Source organism: Pipistrellus hanaki (genome assembly GCF_964339955.1).
Source record: "Pipistrellus hanaki genome assembly, chromosome: 3".
Classification (NCBI taxonomy): domain Eukaryota; kingdom Metazoa; phylum Chordata; class Mammalia; order Chiroptera; family Vespertilionidae; genus Pipistrellus; species Pipistrellus hanaki.
This window is the reverse complement of record NC_140505.1, coordinates 169,140,137-169,165,630: the sequence shown is the minus strand read 5'-3', so window position 1 is coordinate 169,165,630 and position 25,494 is coordinate 169,140,137. Positions and strand designations below refer to the sequence as shown.

The window sequence follows — 25,494 nt, the reverse complement described above, 5'->3', positions numbered from 1 at the left end:
GAGAAATCATATCCAGACAACACGAGAGGGGCTTTGTAAAACAGATCATAGGAGTGAAAGGATAAAGGATTCCAAAAAGAGTACTGGTAGAGAACATGCGGGAAGCACCGATCTGTGTGTCTCTCTCACATCTCTTTCTCTCTCCCCTTCCACTCTCTAAAAATCAATGAAAAAAATATTTCCACTCCTTGGGTGAGGATTAAAGAAAAAAAAGCTATTTCCTTATTGTGTCAAAAAGTCAGAGTTAGGATCTCTTATCTTGTTTAACTTCTGTTAATGATGTACTGGTAAATATTTAACAAAGCTCACTGGAAAAAATATTTGTGCATATATATACACTTGTACATACATAACTATAAATTTGATAAAATATTATAGAATATAATTTATAAATAATAATACAAACATACAATAATTAAATTCCAGATAGTTCATCATTGAATTTTTTTCCTTTTAAAAATATTTTTATTGATTTCAGAGAGGAAGGGAGAGGGAAAGAAAGAGAAAGATCAATGATGAGAGAGAATTATTGATTGGCTGCCTCCTACATGCCTCCTACTGGGCATCGAGCCCCCAACCTGGGCATGTGCCCTTGACTGGGACACTTCAGTCCGCAGGCCAATGCTCTATCCACTGAGCCAAACCAGCTAGGGCAAATTTTTTGATATTTGACAATCTCTTTGGTTTGTACTCAACCTGTATTCAACCTTGATTTGACAATCTCAGATTAGAAGCAAATGATTGATTACTATCTGGCTCATCAAAGAAACAGCCCATATCATTGACAGGTGAGTGTTATTTCAACACGAATATGGCTGATGCTATTGGGACATTAAGGAACTTCTTCACTTGATGGGTGAGAATGTAGCCCTTGACTTGTGGATATTTCTGTTTCTGTTTACACTGATCCTATGCCTGAAACTTTCTCTTCTTTTTTGAACTCCACATATTTTTATGTACTAGATACACATTCTTTATGACTGGCTTTCCTGATTCTTCAATCAGAATTAATCCCTTCTTTTATTCTGCACATCTTCCCCTGTCTTTAACACTTTTCACAATCTGCTGTGTGTTCTCTTCAGCTTTACATATGTGGGGGCTTGACACAATCAGAATTTTTTTGGGTCAGATTGCTCTGTAACCTTGATATGTCTGAATCACAAGTTTTTTTTAAAATTAATTTTAATCAGATTTTATCTTTTAATAATTCCTTTTATTTGGTTCAATATATTAGACAATTTATTATTATTATTATTATTTTACCTGAATATTCGTATAATCTTGCAACACCTGCCATTGCATAGGGTTGGTGATGATGGTATGAACACACTTTGGGTTTATGAATCTTTGAGTTGGTGAACACCTTTAAACCCATATCCTGTGAAGAAAATGATCACAGGCACATACTTTTAAAAATTGAAATTAATAAACAATCCAATTAGTTTAATGTAAAACTTAAAAAATTTATAAAAAACATTTTTTTAATTGATTTCAGATAGGAAGAAAGATGGAGAGAGAGATAGAGACACATCAAAGATGAGAGAGAATAATTGATCAATGGCCTCCTGCACATCCCCTAATGGGGACCGAACTCAATCCTGGGCATGTGCTCTTGACCAAATCAAACCTGGGACAATTCAGTGCGCAGGCTGACTCTCTATCCACTGAGCCAAAGTGGCTAGAGCTAATACTAAACTTTTAGTATTCACAATTGTAGAAGGGATATAGGTATACCTACCAAGGTAATTTTATTTTTTAAAAACACTTTGAACAGTAATTATTTTATATATTTTATATTTATAAGTATAATAAGGAAATGAGTTTCAGTAAAAAGAAGAAACTTGATTAGTAGTCCAAAAAGTTACAGTACTGGCTCTTTGCTATTAGTAGATCTGCTACTTATAGTGACCTTGGAGAAGTCACTTGACCTCTCTATGATATGAAAGCACTAAATAAATAATTAAAAAATATATATAATACAATAGTTTGTAAACCTTAGGAACTGGCCAGCTACAATAGAAGGAATTACCTGTAGGAAGCTATACATATCTTTTTCATTTGTACTTGATACAGGGGAATAGATGATTCCATTGATGTGGACCTGGTCACTGACACAGTCACCATCAGCTTCCTCCTGTTGATTCAGACTTTCAGGGAAACCAGTGAGGTCCTTTACTGGTAGCAGGTTATAAACCTGTAGAAATGCAGAGGACAAAGGGAAAACTGATTTGTGGTTTATTTTTCTTATGTGCAAGGATAAAAGAAAAGAATAATCATCATTTGTCTTTGAGGATCTTCATTGCTTAGATATTTATAAAGAAGACTAGAGGTCCGGTGCATGAATTCATATGGTGGTGGGGGGGAGGGACTGTGGGAGGTTGGCTTCCAGGCCCAAAGAGGGAGCTCGCCCTAGGCTCCCCTGGAGAAGGGGCCATGTCTGCCACCTCCCACCCCTGGTTCCCTGTCCCAGCCTGGGCCGAGGGTCCCAGTGGGAGAGGAGGTGACAATTGTTGGGCCAGGGGTGGAAGTGACGGATGCCGATGCCATCACTGGCGCCCCACCACTGCACAGTTCCCCACTTCTCCCCCCTCTTTCTCTTTTCCTTGCCACTGTGCTGCCACCACAGTGGGCAGGTGGCCTGGCCTACCCCTGGGAAGGGAGAGGACAGGAGCAAGACAAACCCTTGTGTTGAGGGCTGACTTTCAATAGATCACAGTGAGGGAGCTGCTCTGCTACATACGAAACCCCTGACCCAGAAGCAGGTCTCTACTAATGGTTTAGCACCAGGGGCTGATGGGGGGTGGCTGGCCGGCCAGGGGGAGGGGCCACAGGAGCTTGGCTGGGGGAGCACACTGACCACCAGGGGGCAGCTCCTGCATTGAGCATCTTCCCCTTGGTCAGTGCATGTCATAGCAACTCTTCGACTGGTCGTTCTAGTCATTCTGGTCATGCGGTCATAATGGTTGCTTAGGCACATATATATCCTATATTATAAAGAGGAAATATATAAATTGACTGTCACACCCTCACAAAGATGGATGCCTATGACCAGGCCAGCATGGGGGTTAGTGAGGGATGACCAAATGACTGAAGAAGCAGGCTGCATAAGGCAACCAGGCTGGAAGGGGGTTTAGTGAGGGATGACTAAACGACTGAACAAGCAGGTTGCATGGAGCGACCAGGCCAGCAAGAGGGGTTAGTGAGGGGCAACTAGGCTGGCAGGGGGGCAATTAGGGGTGATCAGGCTGGCAGAGGGATGCAGTTGGGGGCAACCAGGCTGGCTGGGGGGCAGTTAGGGACAACCAGGCCAGTGTGTGTGTGGGGGTGCAGTTGGGGGTGACCAGGCCAGCAGGGGAGGGCAGTAATGGGTAACCAGGTCGGCACACAGAGGCAGTGAGGGGAGATCAGGCCAGCAGGGAGGGGGCATTTGGGGGCGACCAGGCTGGCAGGCAGGTGAGTGATTAGGAGCCAGTGGTCCAGGATTGTGAGAGGGATATCTGACTGTCCGATCCCCGGTATAGGACATCCCTCGAGGGGTTCCGGATTGGATAGGGTGCAGGCTGAGCTGAGAGCACCCCCCTCATGAATGAATTTCATGCACCAGGCCTCTAATATATATATTATGCAAATTGACCATCACATCCTTGCACAAGATGGCCGCCCCCATGTGGTTAAAAGATGGCCACAAGATGGCCGGCAGAGGAGGGCAGTTGGGGGAGACCAGTCCAGCAGGGGAGGACAGTTGGGGGGTGATCAGGCCTACAGGGGAGTGCAGGTGGAGGTGAGCAGGCCAGCAGGAAGAGTAAGACAGACAGTATGTGTGTGTGTGTATATATATATATATATATATATATATAATTTTGAAAATAAAAATTTTAGGAAAAACAAACAAACCCTGAAACACTGACATATAAGTAAGGATCATAATACTTTGTTACATAGTTCAAAGACAAAACTTAGACTCTATGGTAGAAGGAAATATAACTATTTCCTTCTATTTAAGGAAGGAAACTCTATGAAACCAATAATGGAGTTTTCTAACTAGTTTTTAACATTTTGAAAAGCCAAACGGAAATGGTATCTTTACTTATATTAAGACTGCACAGGTTTAAAAAAAAAAAAAAAGACTGCACAGGTTAAAAGTTCAATATCTAGGACATTGTACAAATCTTTAAGATGGTAGAATGAAATGATAACTTTGTTTCTAGCTGATGGTTAGCAACTGACTCAGTGTATAGCAAAGTTAACGGACATATGTTCTAAACTGGTACACAAAGAAGTATATATCCTCTAACAGGGTAATATTTTCTGAGGTATTATTCATGGGAGGGAACAAAATGCTCCAGATCTTTACAAATACATAAAACTTTAACTGTAAAATAATAAAAATAATGTTTTCAAGTTCATTTGAAAAGGAAGAGTAAGACAGATATAAAAATAAATTATATGAAGAGGAGTTTAAAATTGATTGATTAGATTAGCAAAGTAATGAAATTAGACACTTCTCCATCTTCCTTCCCTGCTTATTTTTTTCCAAAGGAATATTATATAATTGTTGTCTATCTAACCTATGAAAATGCTAGTTCCACATGAGGGGATTTTTGTCTTTCAAATAATTCACTTCTAGACCCCTAGAACTTCAACACACAGTAGACAAACCTAGAACACATTAGGTACTAAATATGTACTGCACAAATAGTTCTAGAAATTATGTTCAACTCAGGATATCCAGTATTTCAAATGATATAATTTCTATGAAAATAGAAATTTGATATTTCTTTTAACCTGTGCAGTCTTTTTTTTTTTTTTAAACCTGTGCAGTCTTAATATAAGTAAAGATACCATTTCCGTTTGGCTTTTCAAAATGTTAAAAACTAGTTAGAAAACTCCATTATTGGTTTCATAGAGTTCTAGGACTTCAGGGACTTGGGATGTAATATGATTTTATATATATACTAGAGGCCTGATGCACAAAATTGTGTGTCCCTCAGCCCAGCCTGCATCCTCTCCAATCTGGGACTACTCAAGGGGTGTCTGACTGCCTGTTTAGGCCCAATTCCAATGGATTGGGCCTAAACAGGCAGTAGGACATCCCTCTTACAATCCAGGACTGCTGGCTCCCAACCACTCGCCTGCCTGCCTGATTGTCCCTAACCACTTCCCTGTCAGCCTGATTGATGCCTAACTGCTCCCCTGCTGGCCTGATTGCACCTAACTGCCCTCCCCTTCCAGCCTGGTCACTCCTAACTGCCTTCCCCTTCTGGCTTGGTCACCCCCAACTGCCCACCACTGCAGGCCTGGTCCCTTCCAACTGCTCTCCCCTTACAATCCAGGTCTGCTGGCTCCCAACCACTCGCCTGATTTCCCCTAACCACTCCCCTGTCAGCCTGATTGATGCCTAACTGCTCCCCTGCCAGCCTGTTTGCCCCTAACTGCCCTCCCCTTCTGGCTTGGTAGCCCCCAACTACCCTACCCTGCAGGCCTGGTCCCCTCCAACTGCTCTCCCCTGCAGGCCCAGTCACCCCTAATTGTCCTCCCCTATAGGCCCGGTCACTCCTAACTGCCTTTCCCTGCAGGCCTGATTGCCCACAACTGCCCTCTTATGCAGGCCTGGTCACTCCTAACTGCCCTCCTCTCTGGCCTGATCTCCTACAACAATTGCCTGCCATCTTGCTGTGGCCATCTTGTGTCCACATGGCGGTGGCCATCTTGTGTTTTGGAGTGATGGTTAATTTGCATATTACCTCTTTATTAGATAGGCTATGTAATCTACCCATTTATCTATCTTCATATATAATACCTTTCTCACCAAAAAAAGTATGCCTGAAAGAGCTCAAAACGATTTACTCCTATTATAGATGAATATAATTGTAACAGATCCTATCTACTCAAAAAGGCATTTCTTCTTGCTTGAAGAACCTTACTTGGCCCTTCCTGCCTCAGGCCAAGTGGACTCACCGAGGACGGGGAGAGCTCTGCCTCAGGCTTCATGAGCAGCACACTTTGGTCCACTGCACGGAGGGCACAGAGTGACTGAGGAGAAGCTGAGACTCGCAGCTGGGCCTGTGAGGCTGGAAGACTTACTTCTGGATTGAAGCTCAAACCCACCTGTGAAAGTGGAGAGAAAGATCAGAAAAACAAATTTCCTGACTTATTTCCATCTATTCACCAGCATTTTCTTTTTTAAAAAAAATATTTGTATTGATTTCAGAGAGAAAGGAAGAGGGAGAAATATCAATGATGAGAGAGAATATTGTTCAGCTACCTCCAAATGCTCTACACTGGGGATGAAACCAACAACCCAGGCATGTTCCCTGTCCAGGAATTGAACTATGGCCTCCTGGTTCATAGGTCGATGCTTAACCATTGGGCCATGCTGGCTGGGTCACCTGCCTATTCTGAGTGCTACTTACAGTCAATGCATAATCACTTTGTTTGACTTTGCGGTGGTTGGCACCTTGTGGTGGTTGGCACTTCACTTTGATTTCCAAGAACCAGTTAAGCCATTATAATGACATCTAATTATTTTTGCAGCTTATTAAATTTGAGATGCATTTTTACCTTTGATATACTGTGTAATGTTCATTCACTGCAAGGTAGAATGCAAATAGTTCTAGATGCCCTTGAGTTTTTCTTTTGGCTCTTTAGTAGTCTTAAAAACTTATTCCCCAACATTTCATCAGAGAAGAAGGGAACAAGATACTCTGAATCATATCATATGGTAAGAGATATTACATGAGAATTCTGCACTAAGAGTCCAATGACATGGCTTTTTTTTTCTCTTCTAAATAAATCTTTATTGTTCAGATTATTACAGTTGTTCCTCTTTTCCCTCCCATAGCTCCCCTCCACTTGGATCCCACCCTACCCTCTGCCCTTACCCCTTTTCCCTCACCGTCCTCATCCTAAGAGTGACATGGCTTCTTAATGTGACTCTGCCATTACCTTGCAGAAGTCCTGTAGGAGTTCATTTAACCCCTTTGGTCCCAATGCTCATATGTAGACAATAATAATGATAGTAACTTCTAATTTAGTGTGAAAAATCCATGGTATGAAGCACCCACCTTGTTGGCCAGACAGTTTTCCACCTCATATTTCGCAGAATCGCCAACCACTTCCCCATCAGGTAGAACGGCATAGATGAGCAATCGAGCGACTGGAGCGATGTCTGGTTCCACAGGGACCGGCACAGAGAAATGGCCTTTCACTGGAGCACAGAGACGATGGGGAAGGGATCATGGGTTAGACATATCCCCAGGGCTAGCGTGGATGTTTTCTGTCGCACAGAGCCATTGAGGAACCTGGTCTGCTTAATACCATTTCTATTAGTAGGTGTAATAGGTATATTAAACAGTATGTAACAAATGGATGACGATCCCTAAGAACTCTCTATCTCTAAGAACTCTAGCTTTAGGGAAAAAGAAGCCTTATTAAAAGTCCCCTTTTTTCTTTTCTTTCTTTAAAAAAAAATATTTTATTGATTTTTTACAGAGAGGAAGATAGAGGGATAGAGTTAGAAGAATCATCGATCAGCTGCCTCTTGCACACCGCCTACTGGGGATGTGTCTGCAACCAAGATAGTACATGTCCTTGACCTGAATCGAACCTGGGACCTTCCAGTCCACAGGCCCACACTCTATCCACTGAGCCAAACCGGTTTCGGCAAAAGTCTCCTTTTTTTCTTTCTTAAGTGATGATTTATCACCAATTTTAAAGTTCTTATATAAAGTTCTGATGCTATCTAAGGGTATGGAGACATCCTGGTTGCCATTTGATCTAGACCTCACATTGGAGAAGGGAAATAGAAGGTGAAGTTGTGAATTATAATAATAAGAGTTTAACACATTGTATTTATCCTTATGCCATTTTTAAACCTCTATGAATAGCAATTCTATTTTTTTTTCTTCTTAAGAGGAACATGGTGCTTCTTTGGAAGTTATTTTTTGATTCTACATAAATTCTTCAGAGGTTGCATCAAACTTCTGTACATCTTCTGTGTTGTTATGAAAAAGCAACAGAAGAGCAAGTCACAGTTAAGTTTTCTAGTAAGCGTTCTTTCAGACTTCCTTGGAATAGGAGAAATCATCAGAGATTTATATTGTTCCATGTTTATTCATGGGAAGAGTCCAAGTCAATGGTGGAAGTACCCAATTAAATTCTTCATAAATTATAACTATTTTTGAAGAGGAAAAATTATATATAAATATAAATAACTCAGCACAAAACCTAGTACATAGAAAGTACTCTCAAATTTTACCTTCAGTCCATTGATTAAAACTATTTTGAAATGTTGTTTTGCAAAGATGGTCCATGAATATTTTTGGTTTGAAAGTTTGGACTAAGAATGGTCTATAAGAAACACTACATCTACATTTTAAATACTAATCTGAACAGAATACACTGAAGGAAAAGAAATATTGGGTGGAAAAAATATTTTTCTCCTCTCAATTTCTTCTTCTTCTTTTTAAAATATATCTTTATTAATTTTAGAGAGGAAAAGAAAGATAGGAACATCAGTGATGAGAGAGACTCATTGATCAGCTGCCTCCTGCATGTCCCATAATGGGGATCAAGCCCACAACTGAGGCATGTGCCCTTGACAGAAATCAAACCTGGGACCCTTCAGTCCACAGGCCCACACTCTATCCTCTGAGCCAAACCAGCTAGGGTTCAACTTCGTCTTTATTGGGGTTAGAGGTAGCTTGCCTCTCTTTATTTGAAACGAATCCTGGTATTTCTGCAGTGTAAGGTTGAATGTGTCAAAGTGAGATGGGAATGTGGAATTATGAAAATACTCACTGTCTTCCTGCTTCACAGTCAGTACATGAAACCCAGTTCGGACAATGCCTCCCTTTGCCATTATCTGAGGGGTAAAAAAAAAGTCAATGAAAAGGATCTTACCTCAAATCTTGCCCTCTATGTGATAGGCTTATTTATTTATTTATTTTTTTTGCACCCCTGCTTGCAAAAATTAGTTAACCCTACGAAAAGTCAAACTTTCTAAAGAGAAACAGACTTTCTCAAGAGCTTCATAAATCTTGCCCCACAGATAGCGTTTGTCTACAGATGGCTCAGTGCTTGTGGTCCTCCTTCTCACCAGGTAATAGAAGGTGAGCTTCTTCAGCTCCTTCAGGACCTCTCCATTCAGAACATAATGTGCTTGGACTATTTGAGTTTGGCTACAGCGCAGTTCATCAGACACGGGCTCCAGGTGGACAAAGCTCTTGCTTGGAGAGAATACACGAGTAGCAGTGTGATAAGCATCTCTGTGCTCTTCGGTCAGCCATTGGTGGTCAAAACAGTGGCTCTGGTCCTTGTATTTGACCTAATGAGTTAGAAAAAACAACAATGGTATTATTGTATAATTTATATTTCATCAAGAATCAATGTCCTCACAAAACTGTATTAGTTGACTGTCCTACCTAAACTAGCACCTAGAAGTCTTTTGCTCCATAGTAAAGAGAGAGAGAGAGAGAGAAGCCCATCTCCTTTTTGGGTTTCTCTCTATTGCAGGCCTGGTTTGTGCTTTTACTTTGAAGAGGTTCCTGTGTATATTGGGTTTCTGTGTATATTTTTGAAGAACATAAAGGGAGACATCCTTTGCTCTGACTAGCTTGCTCGACATTTCTTTGACCATTTTACTGTACAGACAAGACACTATGAAACCTCTTTGAGGGCACTAAATAATGTCCAAAAGCTGAAGAATCACATTCACAAATTAAAGTCAATGCCTCATTCATGATGTGTTGCAAATAGGAACTACGAGTAAATGTAACATTGCAACGTTAAGGGTCTGAGAATACTTTCCATAAATAGCATTAGTTCAAGAGTTGAGCTGGTAAATTGGCTAAAGTCCATCTCTTTTGAGCTGTCTTAGATAGATTCTTTTTAATGCTTCTTGTGAGTCTGGATTCTTAAGCTTCATAGGAATTATTTGGGTTGTATTTCAATTTTTCTCCATGTAGAAGTTGTTAGTTTTATTTTTTCAGGCTTCCACTACCCTCATATTTACCTCCCAAGTGGCATGAGCGAATCTTTGGTCAGCCAACCATTTTGTTCATATCTCAATGTATGTTCCAGTGATAACGTATAAATGCTCATTACAAAGAGTAAGCATTTAAAAATAATATTTTCATTTTTTAGGACTAGCATAGTGCCTGGTACAGAGAGGGTATTTGAGATACTTCTTAATAAAATATATGAGTAAACATTCAATTTTTATTTATTAGAAGAATAGGCTTTTAAGACAACTATTTACAGCTTAATTAAAATATTATTTATCCCTTTTTATATTTATATGAAAAATTCCAAAAGGTAGGGATTTTTCATCACTATTACTGTGTAATATCTATTGTGTAGCCATATATCCATAAATGTATACCTATATCTTCATTGATGCTATAAAAAGCAAACTGTATGCTATAAAAAGCAAACTGTACGCTATAAAAAGCAAACTATATAGGTATGGAGAGTATGGAGAAAATTAGAATAGCAGGACAAAAATAAAGTAAGGACAATAATTTATGAATTTAAAATACTAGTAATGTTAAAATGTGCTTTTACAGCAACAATATTTCATAGTTAAAGGGGCTTACTTGGTGCTTTAATATGCAATATCTCTAATCTCACAACAATTCTAAGAGTTGGGTCCATTTTACAGATAAGAAAATGAAATATAGAGGTTTTTAGTTATTTGTTCTTAAAAAGAGTAGAGCCAGGATTTTAATCTTATTTATTTGATTATGGAATCTTCACCTTAAAAAAAAATCATGGCAGCACACAACATAAAATTACCATTTTACATACAGTTTGGTAGTGTGAAGTAGTGTGCAATAGATCTTCAAAATTTGTTCACCTTGTAAAATTAAAACTCTATATCCATTAAACAACAATTTCTTATTTCTTCTTTCCAGTCAAAGGAAGCCACCATTCTACTTTATATTTTTATGACTTTGACTATTTTAGATACATTGTATAAGTGGAATCATACAGTATTTGTGTTTGTGTTGTTTTCTTTGTGTGTGTGTGTGTGTGTGTGTGTGTGTATGACTGGGTATTTCACTTAGCATAATGTCATCAAAGTCATCTATATTATAGCATATGATAGAATTTCATTCCTTTTCAAAGTTGCTGCTATGAACATGGGTGTACAAATATGCCTTTGAGACACCGCTTTCAATTCTTGTGGCTATATTCCCCATAAGAGGGATTATGAGATCGTATGGTATTTCCATTTTTAATTTTTTGAAAAACTGTCATATTGTTTTCTATAGCACCATTTTATATTCCCAGTAATAGTACACAAGAAGAGCCCATGCTTTTAACCACAACAACTTTTTAATAAAGTTTTTTCGAAGTTGACCTTAAATTGGTTTCTAGTGTCTTCTCTCCAGAGGACTAAAACAAACTTGGAGATCTCATCACTTTAAGTTGCAAGCATTTTGCAAGGCTACTTCATGTTATTAGTAACTTTTTTCCAAGCTTACCCTGACAGAGAAGGAGGAGTCCTTCACGTTAGTGGTGTTGATGGAGAACTGCACTAGGCCAAACTGGTCAGTGGTGGCATTGGAGGCGTGGTTGGCGGCATTTGCCGTGATGTAGACGAGTTTATTTCCCATGGGGACACCTTTCCCATCCTGGAGGCGCACCTGAAGATTAAAAACTGTGGATCAGTTATATGGCTAATCTCCAGTGGGCGCCCAACATATTCATTTTATCAGAAGTATTTACTGAGTGCATCCTATATGTTGAACACATTTCCAAGCATTGAAGTTATAGCAGGGGACAAAACGAAGGTCCTTCCACCATAGAGCTTACAGTCTAGTGAGGGACAGAAGTTAAATAAATACATAAGGGACAGATGTTAAATAAATGCGCACTTATTTAATAGTCATCAGTCCTAAGAAGAAAAATAAAGCATATTGTATGGGGCCAGGTGGGTACTTGAAACATCGTGGGGACCACTCTGTAAAATACGTGAGTATCCACCCACTATGCTGCATATCCGAAACTAATACAGAATATTATTGAATGTAAACTATAATTGAAAAAAAAAAGATAAAGCAGTGTAAAAGGATAGAGTGTGATCGAGATCGTAATTGGGGTGACCTGAAAAATGTATTCTGGGGCTGTGTATCATATATTACTCTTGCAGAGTCACAGAGCACAAGAATCATACATGAAAAATTTTAACCCACTCCCAAATTTAATCGAGCTCCTCTTATTGTGTGGCAGACAACTAACTTTCTATGGTATGGTGTGCTGTAAAATAAGTGTACAGGGAGCAATTAATACATTGTCCGGTGTGCTTCTCTAGTTGTTTTATGCGTGATATCGGCTTGTCGAGCTAAATTTTCAATCCTTTGGAAGGCAGGCAGATTTTATGAGGCATTTGCCATGTAAAAATGTAAACTGAGAAGAAGCACACCACCCTAATAAAGGCTTAAAGCCACATTACTGTGAATATCAAACTCAGCAGACGAGTTGTCCAGTTCCTATCATGAAGATGTTGATACTTTCCCAGTATAAGCTACATATTATGGCAGCAAGAAGCACAGGGGCAGGGTTGGATCAGCATTTGTAACTGATGAACAAAATCTAAGTTTGCCACTGAACTGTCGGCTACATGTACAAAGAGAAGGATAAAATTCTGATTTTTCCCCTCTGATGAGTCTTATGACTAATGGAACAATTATTTAGCAGGACTAAAAATTTACACTATATCTGAGAAATTTACACTATATCTAAGAAATCTACACTATATCTGAGAAATTTAAAAACATGATGTGGTCTTTCATTTCAGGATGTGACCAAAGTTTCTGAATATGTTTGCTGTCATGACATAATCAAAACATTCTAAAATTCACCATTCCTTAGTGGAGTCTAGTCCCTCTGTCTTTCACCCTCTTCACAGCCAAAATTTTATAGCATTTCTGTTAAGAATATGACACACAGTAATTATACATGAGGTACCTCCAACTGTTATCTCAGACTCCTGGAGCCAGAAAGGTCCATTTGCACATCTGCCTATGCTAGAAAAATAACAATGAAATATATCTCTGTAGATCTGTGAGGAAATTTATATTTTTAAAAGCTGGGAACCTTAAATAGCAGTATTTTACCCTTGTGTATACTGTTTTACTTGCATTTATAGAATAAGTGTTATAAACACAATATCCATGAAAGAAATTCTAGGCATAGTAGCATCTACTATGCTTCAAAATAAAAATTAAAACCATCTACCCATTCATGGCCATGTAAATTAGTGTTGGAAGGATAATGCTTGTGAGAAAATATCATAAAAATATGAGACTCCCTGGGAAACGGGGGTAAGAGGATTGAGCGACACCACACAATGCTGTTCCAGGAGTGACAAAAAACGTTCTAATTTTGCGGGTGCTTTAGGATGATTTTATAGATTTCATATACAAATTTACAGAGGAAACAGATACATTTCTATGTGGTTTAATACCTTTGCTTGTATTAATCAGCAGGCAACAATAATCAGGTATAGTTTTAGCAGAATATGCTGTGCTTATTAGATGATGATGCACAGCCTGGTTTGTGAATTGAAAAATACTCCACCTGCCCAAAGAAGGGGATGCCTTGTCTGAAGTGTGGGTCCACTTTCACAAATGAGAGTTCGGTTACAGTTCTTGTTATTTCACTGAGCCCTCTTCCAGTTAACTCCACATCTGAAAAAAAAGAAGAAACACGTAAGTCATTTTTCAGAATGATGATTTGCCTGGACTTCGTATACTACCTTCCCCCTTTCAAATCATACTTTGGCCAGAGGGTATACATCAACGCCCATTGCCTTTTCTCCCATACCCACATGGTACACAGACCTGTTCCTTCTTCTTTGATCTTGGCTTCCACTTCAAGTTCCATTTTATAACCTTCTCTCTTCAACTGGAAAACCTTGGTTTTTACTTGCTGAGAGACGCAACCCTGGCTGTTTAGCTAGGAGGGGATAACATAAAATACAAGAACGTAAATACTAGACACCCCAGGGGTCAGTTAATCTGGTGGGATTTTGGGGGGGCAGGGAACATAATTTAGGCATTTCCTATAAGAAGGCAATACCTCTAGGGACTGGTTATTATTACATTTTACAACAATATTGGTTTATAATTGACACGTGTATTCCTTAATATTTGAGATTTCCTAGAGTGAATGAGATAGAAATGCACTAGAATTTTGGGGATGCGTTTTACTGTAATAGGCAGCTAACCCTTCACCAGTTTGGATCCCCTAGTTCCATAGTGTACAGCTATGGCTAGAAAGTCACTGCCTATCTGGGAACTGTGTTTCCTACCTCACTGGTATCTAAGTGGGGCCTTGTGACATGTTCTTGCTCATAGAAAGAACGAAACTGACATTCTTCCCAGACAAGGTGGTTAAAAGTTTTTTTGTTTTTATTTTCTCTTTCCTTCATACAAATGGTGTCAAAGATGGCTTTGGATACCAGTTATTGGGTTGGATAAGCTTCCATCATTCTGTGTGTTTGCTGTACGAAGAACATCCATAATGGACAATTATAAGAAAGACATAATCCCTACTATGCTAATTCAATTATTTTTATGAAACGATTATAGCTAGCATAGAATTCTCTGATAGGGTGCTATCTTCCTGAGTTAGCACCACGTTGTGACTTCCTGCTTATTAACAATGCCTTCATCATTAGTCCCTAGAAGAGTTTTCCACCTACCTTTTGACTTAATTTCTCACAGATAGCTTGTGACTCTCCACCAAAACAGTTAGAAGGATTATGATACTTTCTGCACATGCTCATGGTCACATGTCCTGGGACTGGTTTTCCATACGTGTATCTGTCATAAGAAACATCACCAAATGAATCAAAGTAGACATTGAAAATCCACATTTTCTACCTATGAATATTTCCCCTTTTAGCTACAGTATATTTACTCCCTTCTCTCCCTCTAGTCTGCACTTTCCACTTGCAGGCTCAAACATTATTGAGCTCAGTCAAGTAATGATCCTTCTCTTCTAGAATTCTCCAGTGCAACCTGCTGAAACTTACTATCGTCTTCTTTTATCATGCCCTTTTTCCTTAATTTTTAATTTTCATTTAAAAAACTATATTTTGTAGCCTAGTCTCTATAGGGTCAGTTGCCTGTGCCATGATAGTTATAATAATGCTGATAAGATCATGAAAGAAAATAAGAAGGCAATAGGAAAGGTTCTAGAGGTGGAATGTCCTCATGTATCTCAAGTATTTGTGCTGTCACTGCTCCTAGAAACACTTGCCAAAATATCCCAAATGGTGAGTCTTTTTAAAATAATCCCCCTTCCCAAAGGATTTAAAAAAAAACACCCCAAAACACTCACGTGCCACACACTGACACAGTCACCTCTTCGTCCAAGATAGTGATTATCTTTGGCACTGTTACTTTCACTTCAAACTTGGGAAGCACTGTTGAGAGGAGATACAGGAAGTTTGTGATTAGTTTTCATCTTCTGGGGAATTAGTATTTTCAGGTTCTTTGTAACACATCCCTAATAATATATATATAAATATATATTTAATTGATTTTTTTTACACAGAGAAAGGGAGAGGGAAAGAGACTTAGAAACATCAATCAATAGCCTTTTGCACACATCCCACAGGGTATGTGCCCACAGCCAAGGTACATGCCCTTGACTGGAATCGAACTCAGGACCTTTCAGTCTGCAGGTCGACACTCTTTCCACTGAGCCAAACCAGTTAGGGCCCTAATAATATTTTAGGCTCCTGAAGAGGCAGCTCTCTTCTCCAATATATAATCTACCTTGCTCAAATGGAGACAGGTTGAAGAATGAGACAGACCCTTGTAACCTTAATGAATTAGGAAGATTCTACTAAAACCAGGAGGTTTTCTATTTTTTTTTTTTTGGAGATGAAAATATAATTAAGTTATATGAAGTCCTATTCACAAAGCATTAATTATCTTAATGGGAATAACATATATTAATTGGTTCTACTCCAGCCCACTGTCACCCAGGAAAAGGGAAAGGATTCAAAATAAGCTCAAATTCTAGGCCCGAGAAGTTTAAACACAAAGAAAAATATTCCACGATTTTCCATAATTCATACCGAATTCCTCCACGGTGAAGGCCTGCTCTGTCCTTTCACCTGATTCTTTCTGTACCACCACCTTATAGTTGCCCTGAAATGGCTCTGATGAGAGGAGAAAGGACAGTTGCTTGAGGCCACTCTCTAACTGGAGCTTCTGCCATTGTGCGATGCGATTTCCTTTGGGGTCCTATAGATACATGAATTGAAAATTACAAAAGAGCTTAGAGCATTAGAGACAATTTAGGGAATCTATAGAAACTCTATGTTATCCACAAAGAGGAAAATGGGATGGGTCATAAGGAGTGGGGAGGGGAGATGAGTTAGAACCACCTGTGTTATATGAGTTTGAAGGTTTCTCCCTTAATGACAAGTTTCTGGAATATTGTAAGAATCTCTCAAATAAGAACATTCCCCCTAAATTTATAACTTAACCTGTAATAATGGAATGCTTCGTTTCACTTACCTCAATGTATACTAGTGGAATCTGAAAGAGAAAAGAGAAATAAAGGAGTTTAGAATTGTTCACAAATATTCTCACTTCTGATTTATAAGCAAGATAGTTTTATCTAGAATAACTTTAACACAAAAAATTACAGGTTAAATTTTACAGAACTTTTAACTAATCATTTAAAAGCAATTAATAAGTAATGATAAGAACGTAATAGGCTGTCAACAACAAATACATGTATGCACTTACCATTCATTAGGAATGGAATTTACTAACATTACAAAATGTGTATGGCATCCCAGGGAAGAACACTCTTTTGATTTGAAATTTTATAGGCTGAGAAGTAAAATACCAACAGAAGTATAAGTAACTATGTTCAGACTCAAATATTAAGATGGATCACAGAATTCTTAGATCATTCTAAGAATAAAGAAGAATGGCAATAGCTCCTCTGATATCAATGTTTATTCATTATTAAAAAGTAATATTTTTTATTTATTTATTTTTATTTATTTTTTATAATTTTTATTGATTTTTTGCAGAGAGGAAGGGAGAGAGATAGAGAGCTAGAAACGTCGATGAGAGAGAAACACCGACCAGCTGCCTCCTGCACACCCCCTACCAAGGATGTGCCCGCAACCAACGTACATGCCTCTGACTGGAATTGAACCTGGGACCTTTCAGTCTGCAGACCAACGTTCTACCACTGAGCCAAACCAGTTTCGGCAAAAAAAAAAAAAAAAAAAAAAAAAAAAAAAAAAAATATATATATATATATATATATATATATATATATATTTATTAAGTGCCTACTATGTGCTGTGTGTCACTATAGGTTCTGAGAATATTGCAATGCACAAAAGAACAATATATCTGCTTTCAAGGAGCTTACTTTATAATAAGGAATGGATACAAAAATATATATGTGTATAAAGTTGAGATATATATTTCATATCTATATATATATTTGAGATTGAGAACTTTCTAAGTTTAATTGAGTGACAAATGCCTAAGTTCAGTACCAAGACAGAAAAACTTAACTACTTTCTTGACCAGGTATACTGTTTTAAAATGAGGATATTACACTATTGTAATGCCAGAAATTACTATTATCGATACCAGATTTCTCCTCTCCCTGGTCCTCCCCCAGCACCCAAAACAGACTCCCAATCAGGTTACACAGATAATAAGGATTCTGTATAGATATTAGGAGACTCACCAACTCACTCACGGGGTGAAAATTTTCATCCAATGAGACAACACGAAACTTCACTGAAACAGAAATATTTTTTATCACTAGAAATCTTAAACCAGGCCTATACACTGGTAAGACAAACTATTAAGAAACCAGTATTATAGGGTTTTTGACTGGGAAATACATAGGGGAGAATCTTTCCTTTTTGAAGTTGTCGTGACTGTTGGCCTCTTTGTACCTGTCTGTCCTGGTTTGTAGATAGGCTTGTCTGTCTGGACAAAGACCAGGCTCTCTTGGTTTTTAACCACCACTGTGGTCTGCCTTCTGAATTCGTGGGTTGCTCCTTTCACTCGGACAGAAAGAAACATTACCTCTTCACTGGATGAAATTCTTGGGACCTGAAATACAAGAGAGATCCGGAGAATCCATTCAGTCTTCAATGTTTCCTCCGCCATCCCTGGAGATATTGCCTCTTTTACTTAACTTCACTCCCTCATTCTTATCACAGGAAATGGGCATGGACGGAAATTACTTTGGTCATTTTACAAGTAGGGAGACAGGACATAAGATGGAGGAAAATACCTCAGTAAGAAAGGTCATAAATGAGATTCACATCACCTTACAGATCAGTCTTGAATCAGTTATACACTGATTTTTTGTATAAGTTTTTATGTGCTGACAGGGCATTATAAAAGCATAGTTAAGCCTATGAGAAAGAAAACTACAATATTTTATTACTATAGGCTGTGAGTATTTTATATGTGGGCAACACTGAAGAGTTATTGGATATATGCTCATGGTAATTTCTATAACTTTCACTCTCAGAAAGAGTATGGGGTGATGTATTCCTGTCAGCCCACCACTGGGGGCTTATGTTGAATATTGGCCTAGTTTGTTTTTTAAAATTTATTTTTTTTCTCATTTAATTTTAAGAAGTCACATTTTTCCTTTATCTAGTGCATGCTGCTTTTTTTTTTTTTTTTTTTTTTGCTAATAGAAACTTTCTTTGATCATGAAGATGGTTTAAATATGCTTATAAGTATCTGTATCTCATAAATTCCTGCATAGCTGCTTACTTTCTACACTTAGTTGCTACATTTACATTCCTTTCTGAAGTCCTTGCCAGCCTCTCAAAGTCTTATCTTGACTGGATTCTGGATCCCTGTGACCCTGACTAACAGAAACAAGTATATTCAGCCAAACAGCCATACTCACAGTGAAGGAGACACAGCGGAATAAGTCACTTTCGACCACCAGGTCCGTGAAGACGCTCTCATTCTTCCTGAGAGAGTCCAAGGAAACGCTTACAGTCACTGTCTCATTCAGGTGGCTCAGAAGGAGGCAGGCCTTCTCAGGGGTCTCAGTGTGGAGCAGGGAGGGGACCAGCGCCATATACTGCCTGGAAAGGGGGAAGTCCAATGAAAGGAGCGGCATTGTTATCAACAGCAGTATTTTCTATAGAAATTATGGGTACTATCATTAGTTCCCTACCAAGAGGAGACATATTGATAAGCATGAAATTAATCTTTGCTGTTGAGCAGCATATATGAGAATTATTCCCCTGTCCATCACCAGTGATATGGCAGTGAACATTTTGCTTGAAGTGAGCCTTAAATAGATTAAAATGAGTAGGTTTACCTTCCTTTAAGAAACCCCAAAATGTCCAAAACCGGTTTGGCTCAGTGGTAGAGCGTCGGTCTGCGGACTGAGGAGTTCCAGGTTCGATTCCGGTCAAGGGCATGTGCCTTGGTTGTGGGCACATCCTCGGTAGGGAGTGTGCAAGAGGCAGCTGGTCGATGTTTCTCTCTCATCGACGTTTCTAACTCTCTCTCCCTCTCCCTTCCTCTCTGTAAAAAATCAATAAAATATATTTTTTTAAAAAGAAACCCCAAAATGTAGGCATCTGAATTAAAATAAGGAAATATACTAATTATATATTATTTATGCTGTAAATCTATTATACATTAGGATTTTTGTAGAAAGCATGCAAGCTTTCAGGTGAGACACTGAAAAACCAATCAATTTACAGAACTTTTATTGAGTATCTATATTATATCTATCTATTTATCTATTATCTGTCTATCTGTCATCTTTAACAGCCCTGAGAAAAATGGTATGGCAAGTACTTGCTTTCCACTTTACAGATGTGGAATCTGAGACTTAAGGCAAGTGAGTCCTTAATTTAAGGTTTCAGTTGTGGTAAGCAACTAATGTATCCTTGGGTGTTACATAACTCTGGATGTTTGCACTTTAAATATTTGCCTTTCAACTCCTGGCTAGACAATGGCTCCACTCAAAAATGGTCTTCTAGTGATTGACTTTTGAGTCTTGGTAACTCATGAGCAAACCAGAAACATTTCCAATATTCCTCATATATATTTTTATTGACCCTGTAGTTTTCAAATAGTTTTTAATTGAGTTTATTAGGTGACATTGGTTAACAAAACCATACAGGTTTTGTTATGTCCAGATTTCAAGATCCCCAAGGACCACCAGGGAGCCGAGTCTGATGCAAAAAACAAAAGAGCCTTTATTCAAACTCGAGTCTGGTCTCCCTGCCTCTACCGACACAGCGGCAGAATGCAAAGAGCTCTGAGCTCTGAAAGTGTGGTCTTTTTTATAGGGTTTTAGGGTTGGGTGGTGGGGTGATGCTCAGACCACTGAGTTGGCTGGTTCTGATTGGTGGGGTGAGGGCCAGGGTCCGGTTACGCTGGGTTACTTCCCTCTGTATTTCTATTGGCTGATTTAAGGGTGGGTTGGGTAATTGATACATTTTGTGGTTTTTCTCAGAAAGGGGTTATGTCGGAGACATAGTTATACAAGACAGTTACACAGTACAAAACGGAGTCAGTCCTGCTCTGCCCTTGAAAGAAGGCCTACTTGCTGAGAAGGGGCCATGAGACCGTATCTCAAGGCCTGGACTGGTGTCAGCACTGACAACTCTATAGTCCATGGCCTCTCTGGAAGCATGATCCAACATTCTCACTCTCTTACAGCTTCAAATATTCTCTTCCACTTCCTCTAGTCCCCTTTTCTTCTGGCTATCACTGAAATGTTTCTGGTTTGCTCATGAGTTACCAAGACTCAAAAGTCAATCATTAGAAGACCATTTTTGAGTGGAGCCATTGTCTAGCCAGGAGTTGAAAGGCAAATATTTAAAGTGCAAACATCCAGGGTTATATAACACCCAAGGTTATATTAGTTGCTTACCACAACTGAAACCTTAAATTAAGGGCTCACTGGCTTTAAGTCTCAGATTCCACATCGTGCCATTCCATTTGTCTCAGGGCTGTTGAAGATGATAGATAGACAGATGATGATAGATAAATAGATAGATATAAGATAGATACTCAATGAAAGTTTTGTAAACCTTAAATTAAGGACTCACTTGCTTTAAGTCTCAATTAATCCTTTTCACCATTTTCTCACCCAGGATTTTTGTTTGCAGAACTCATAACAATTTTTAGATAGCAGGCAGTCCTCACATTGCATCTGCAACCTAGGCATGTGCTCCGACCAGAAATAGAACTGTGACCTCCTGGTTCATAGGTGGACGCTGAACCACTGTGTCACACCCACTGGGCTTTATGACGATGTTTTAAGATAAAACATATTCTTGTATAAGTTTTCCATGGAATCTTAAATATCATAGAAATAAGATACCCAATATAATTTATTTTAAAAATAAATCAAATGCTCAGTGGGTATGGCTCAGTGGTTGAGTGTCGACCCATGAATCAGGAGGTCACGGTTAGATTCCTGGTCAGGGCTTGTGACTGGGTTTCCAGGCTTGATCCCCAGTAAGGGGCATGCAAGAGGCAGCTGATTGATAACTCTTTATCATCATTGATGTTTCTATCCTTCTCTTCCTCTCTCTTCCTTTTTTGAAATCAATACAAAAATTTTAAAACATATTTTTTAAAAAGAAATCAATATGTTTTTGTTGTAATGATCAGAAATTTAACATCTTTCCCCTTTTCCTCATGCCAGTTACCACACAGAAGTTTATCCTAAGATTTAAAAAAAAATATATTTTATTGATTTTTTACAGAGAGGAAGGGAGAGAGAGAGCTAAAAATGTCAATGAGAGAGAAACATCGACCAGCTGCCTCTTGCACACCCCCTACTGGGGATGTGCCCGCAACCAACGTACATGCCCTTGACTGGAATCGAACCTGGGACCTTTCAGTCCGCAAACCGACGCTCTACCACTGAGCCAAACCGGTTTTAGCTATCCTAAGATTTTATGCTTCAAAATATTTTATGGATCACTCTTGCTTTTTTATTTACAAGTATATATATGCATATATACTGATAAATATAATATTATATGTGGGTATATAAATTTAACTCTAACTCCTATTTTAAATGTAATGTGACCCTGAAGTTGTAAATATTGAACATTTTATTCTGTATTCAGTTATTTTCAAAAGTCTTACTCATATAACAAAATATATAAAAACAAATTAATATATATCATAAATTATAATGCATACATATTATATCCTTATTAACAGTTCTTGTAAACCTTCTACATTAAATGCTAGAAATCACCCAGTGCCCTATTTATCAAGAATTGCTTCACCCAGCCGGCATGGCTCAGTGGTTGAGCATTGACCTATGAACTAGGAGGTCACAGTTAGGTTCCTGATCAGGACATCTGTCCAGGTTGCAGGCTCGATCTGCAGTGGGGGCGTGCAGGGGACAGCTGATCGATAACTCTCTCTCATCATTGTGTTTCTATCCCTCTCTTCCTCTCTAAAATCAATACAAATATATTTTTAAAAAAGAATAAAGCAACATCAATTTGTTAAAAAAAAAAAAAAAAAAAAAGAAGAAAAAAGAATTGCTTCTAATCATCTGTCAGCTGGTTATTTCCTATAGGTCTTCCGTCAATTTTGTTGAAACAAAAAAATTGTCACCACATGAGCTACTAAAGGATTCTTTGCTTTTTCAAAAATCAACATTAGTATTTCAAATTGTTCCTTTCTTTGGCACCCTGATGATTTTTATATTCTAGGACAATGCTCCACAGAACAATTTGACTGAAGGGAAAGATTTGTTTTTCTCTCATCAAATGGAAGATGGGTAATTAAGAAAGGGGAGGTAAGGCAAGATAAATAGCATGGTCTACAGCAGATCAATATGCATGTGAGAATCTGACAGCTGATTTCACTAAAACTATCCATTTTTAATGCCCTTTAGAAAGTCCTAATATATTCCTGGATAATTTAGAAATTCAGAGTTCCAGAGAATTAGAGAAAAATGCTTAAGAAAAACTAAAGAATCAATAAACCAGATTTATAAAATATCATCAATGAAAGAGACCTTAGAGATAAGAAAGTGACAGTTTCATAAGGAAGACGAATGAATGATAACATAAAGAAGAATCTAAAATAAAGAATTCTTTTTCTTAACATCTAAAAGTGCATTTTAATGAGCCAAGCAAGAGTTTAAAACATACACACATACACACACAACACACCCACACACATCCCCTCACAGAGTATTTCAATTCAAAGCAGAAAAAAAAAAAAAAAGAAGGAAAGGACTCAAGTTTATGTTCTATAAGAAACTCACGGTTGTCCAGAAGCTGAGGCATCTGCAGGCAGGAAGACCAGAAAAAGGACGATAAGACTTGGATGGAGTTTGTTCTTCTCCATGCTGCAGGGAGAAGACACCTGAGGAGACCAGACTGTACTGTGCCCGGCTTCCTGTAGCTGGTCTGGTCTCAAGCCTTCCTCAGAGCAACCAGGCCTTTTGTTGGCTCTCTGAACAACAGGAAGTTCCACCCCCACCAGAAGTCTAAACAAACTAAAAGTCTCTGAATGTTCTCTGGAAGGGTCATTGCGCCCTGGGGCCTAATTACAGTAAAGGGGTCAAGGTTAATTCCTGGCAGGGTAACTGGAACTCTTGGAGGGATAAAACCCACATTCCTGTCAGTGCTCACTTTCTTTGGGTTTTACTGTAAAGCAGCTAATCAGCTTTTAAATCCCTCTCTCTTTTACTCCCTCCTTCCATTTCCCCACAGCACCTTTTATGGCATTCCTCATGTCTTTTGCATGAATAGTTGGTAAGGGAAACGACAATTTAAATGATACTGGACAGGCCCAAAATAGATATTTCACTGCAAGTCAGTGAGACTGAAAGTTCTCTGTTATGTATAGCTACCTTAAGTGTGGAAGCAGTTTCAGAATTCAGTAGTCCTCTGTGGAAATGACAATGAATTCAATTAATAGGTTTTTGACTTTAGGGATATTCACTGGATTTCGATGAAGAGTCAGTCTTGAAAGAATAACTGAAAATATTTTTCTGTATTAAAAAAGTGAAAAGATGAAAGGAGAGGTAGCCAGACCTCAAAAACAAACTTGGACCGACTGTGCCTAACAAAGATCTCAGTTCTTTACCATCAACTATGCAAATAAATGTTACTGCCTTTTAAATATGGTCTACAGCAGATCAATATGCATGTGAGAATCTGACAGCTGATTTCACTTTCCAATCTTTAATCATATAAACTATTTCATCCATTTGTTCATCCAACTATTTGTTTTTTGTTTTTGTTTTTTTAAATAAGTATTTTACAGCCTAGTATGGGTAGGTAGCATATAAAATCATGGAGATAGAATGGGCATTGATACATTTACATAGGCCAGAGATGACGGTATTTTGAACTAGGGTATTCTTAATGAGCTTGAAAAGAGGTTGACAGATGTATATCACATTTAAAAGGTAAAATTATAGTATACAATGAATATATGAATGTGACTGATAAAGAAGAATGTGCTTTTCAATTTTCCTGGCTGGTCACTGAATGAATTATGTTGCCTTTAACTGGTTGAGTAAAACAGGAAACAGGGTGGAAACAGAAGGACAGGGTGGCAACTGAAGGTTGGAAAGATAGAGAGTTTAGTTTTAGAAAGTACTTGTGGGATATTCAAGTATTAATATTCACACGGGTTTTATTTTCATCTAGAGTTTAGAGCAATGTGATCTAATAGAAATACTAGTAAATGTGAGCCTCCTATGTAACTACTTTTTCTAGTAGCCACATTAAACAAACAAAAAGAGCACAGAGGTTGAGCATTGACCTATGAACCATGAGGTTCAATTCCCAGTCAGGGCACAATGATTCTCTACTTCTTCCTCTCTGAAATCATTAAAAATATATTAGAAAATGCACACCAAAAAGTTGTCTTCTTTCAAAAAGGTCCATTTGCCCATTTTTTGATTGGCTTGTTTCTCTTCCTTTTGTTAAGTTATATGAGTTCTCTATAAATTTGGAGATTAAATCCTTATCAGAGATAACAATGGCAAAATGTTCTCCCATGCAGAGGGCTTTCTTGTTTTGTTTGGTTTCTTTTGCTGTGCAGAAGCTTTTTATTTTGATGTAGTGCCATTTGTTTATTTTCTCTTCAGTTTCCATTGCCCTAGAAGCTGTATCAGTAAAGATATTGCTTATGACAAATGTCTGCTCTTTTGCTGTCCATGGCTTCTTTAGGATTTTTGTGGTTTCCCATCTTATATTTAAGTCCTTTACCCATTTTGAGTTTATTTTTATGTATGGTGTAAGTTGGTGGTCTAGTTTCATTTTTTTTTTTTTTTTTTTGCATGCAACTGACCAATTTTCCCAGCACCATTTACTGAAGAGACTGTCCTAACTCTAGTGTATGCTCTTGCCTCCTCTGTCAAATATTAATTAAGCATAATGGCTTGGGTCGATCTTTGTATTTGTTTTGTCCCACTGGTCTATATATCTATATTCTTGTGCCA

General features: G+C 38.4%; 1 protein-coding gene and 1 long non-coding RNA gene across 5 annotated transcripts in view; one reads left to right on the top strand and one right to left on the bottom strand.

Moving 5' to 3' along the window:
* LOC311620763 (alpha-2-macroglobulin-like) overlaps positions 1-25,494 on the bottom strand; it is a 117,714-nt gene that overhangs the window by 18,978 nt on the left and 73,242 nt on the right. For 2 of the 4 annotated variants that reach the window (XM_084880412.1, XM_084880414.1), the window contains exons 7-17: positions 15,352-15,436; positions 14,711-14,831; positions 13,848-13,962; positions 13,585-13,694; positions 11,487-11,648; positions 9,098-9,325; positions 8,800-8,863; positions 7,065-7,207; positions 5,959-6,108; positions 2,030-2,194; positions 1,264-1,378 (exon numbers count right to left, since the gene is read on the bottom strand). In XM_084880412.1, the coding sequence (XP_084736538.1) occupies positions 1,264-1,378; positions 2,030-2,194; positions 5,959-6,108; positions 7,065-7,207; positions 8,800-8,863; positions 9,098-9,325; positions 11,487-11,648; positions 13,585-13,694; positions 13,848-13,962; positions 14,711-14,831; positions 15,352-15,436 (1,458 nt within the window). Of the gene's footprint in view, positions 1-1,263; positions 1,379-2,029; positions 2,195-5,958; positions 6,109-7,064; positions 7,208-8,799; positions 8,864-9,097; positions 9,326-11,486; positions 11,649-13,584; positions 13,695-13,847; positions 13,963-14,710; positions 14,832-15,351; positions 15,437-16,096; positions 16,266-16,541; positions 16,563-17,745; positions 17,799-17,959; positions 18,120-18,936; positions 19,121-23,301; positions 23,681-25,494 lie in introns of those variants that run through there. The other 2 variants (XM_084880413.1, XM_084880415.1) reach the window with 2 other exon arrangements.
* The window catches only part of LOC311620766, a 107,078-nt gene that overhangs the window by 30,370 nt on the left and 51,214 nt on the right, over positions 1-25,494 (top strand). The gene's annotated exons all lie outside the window — the stretch shown is intronic.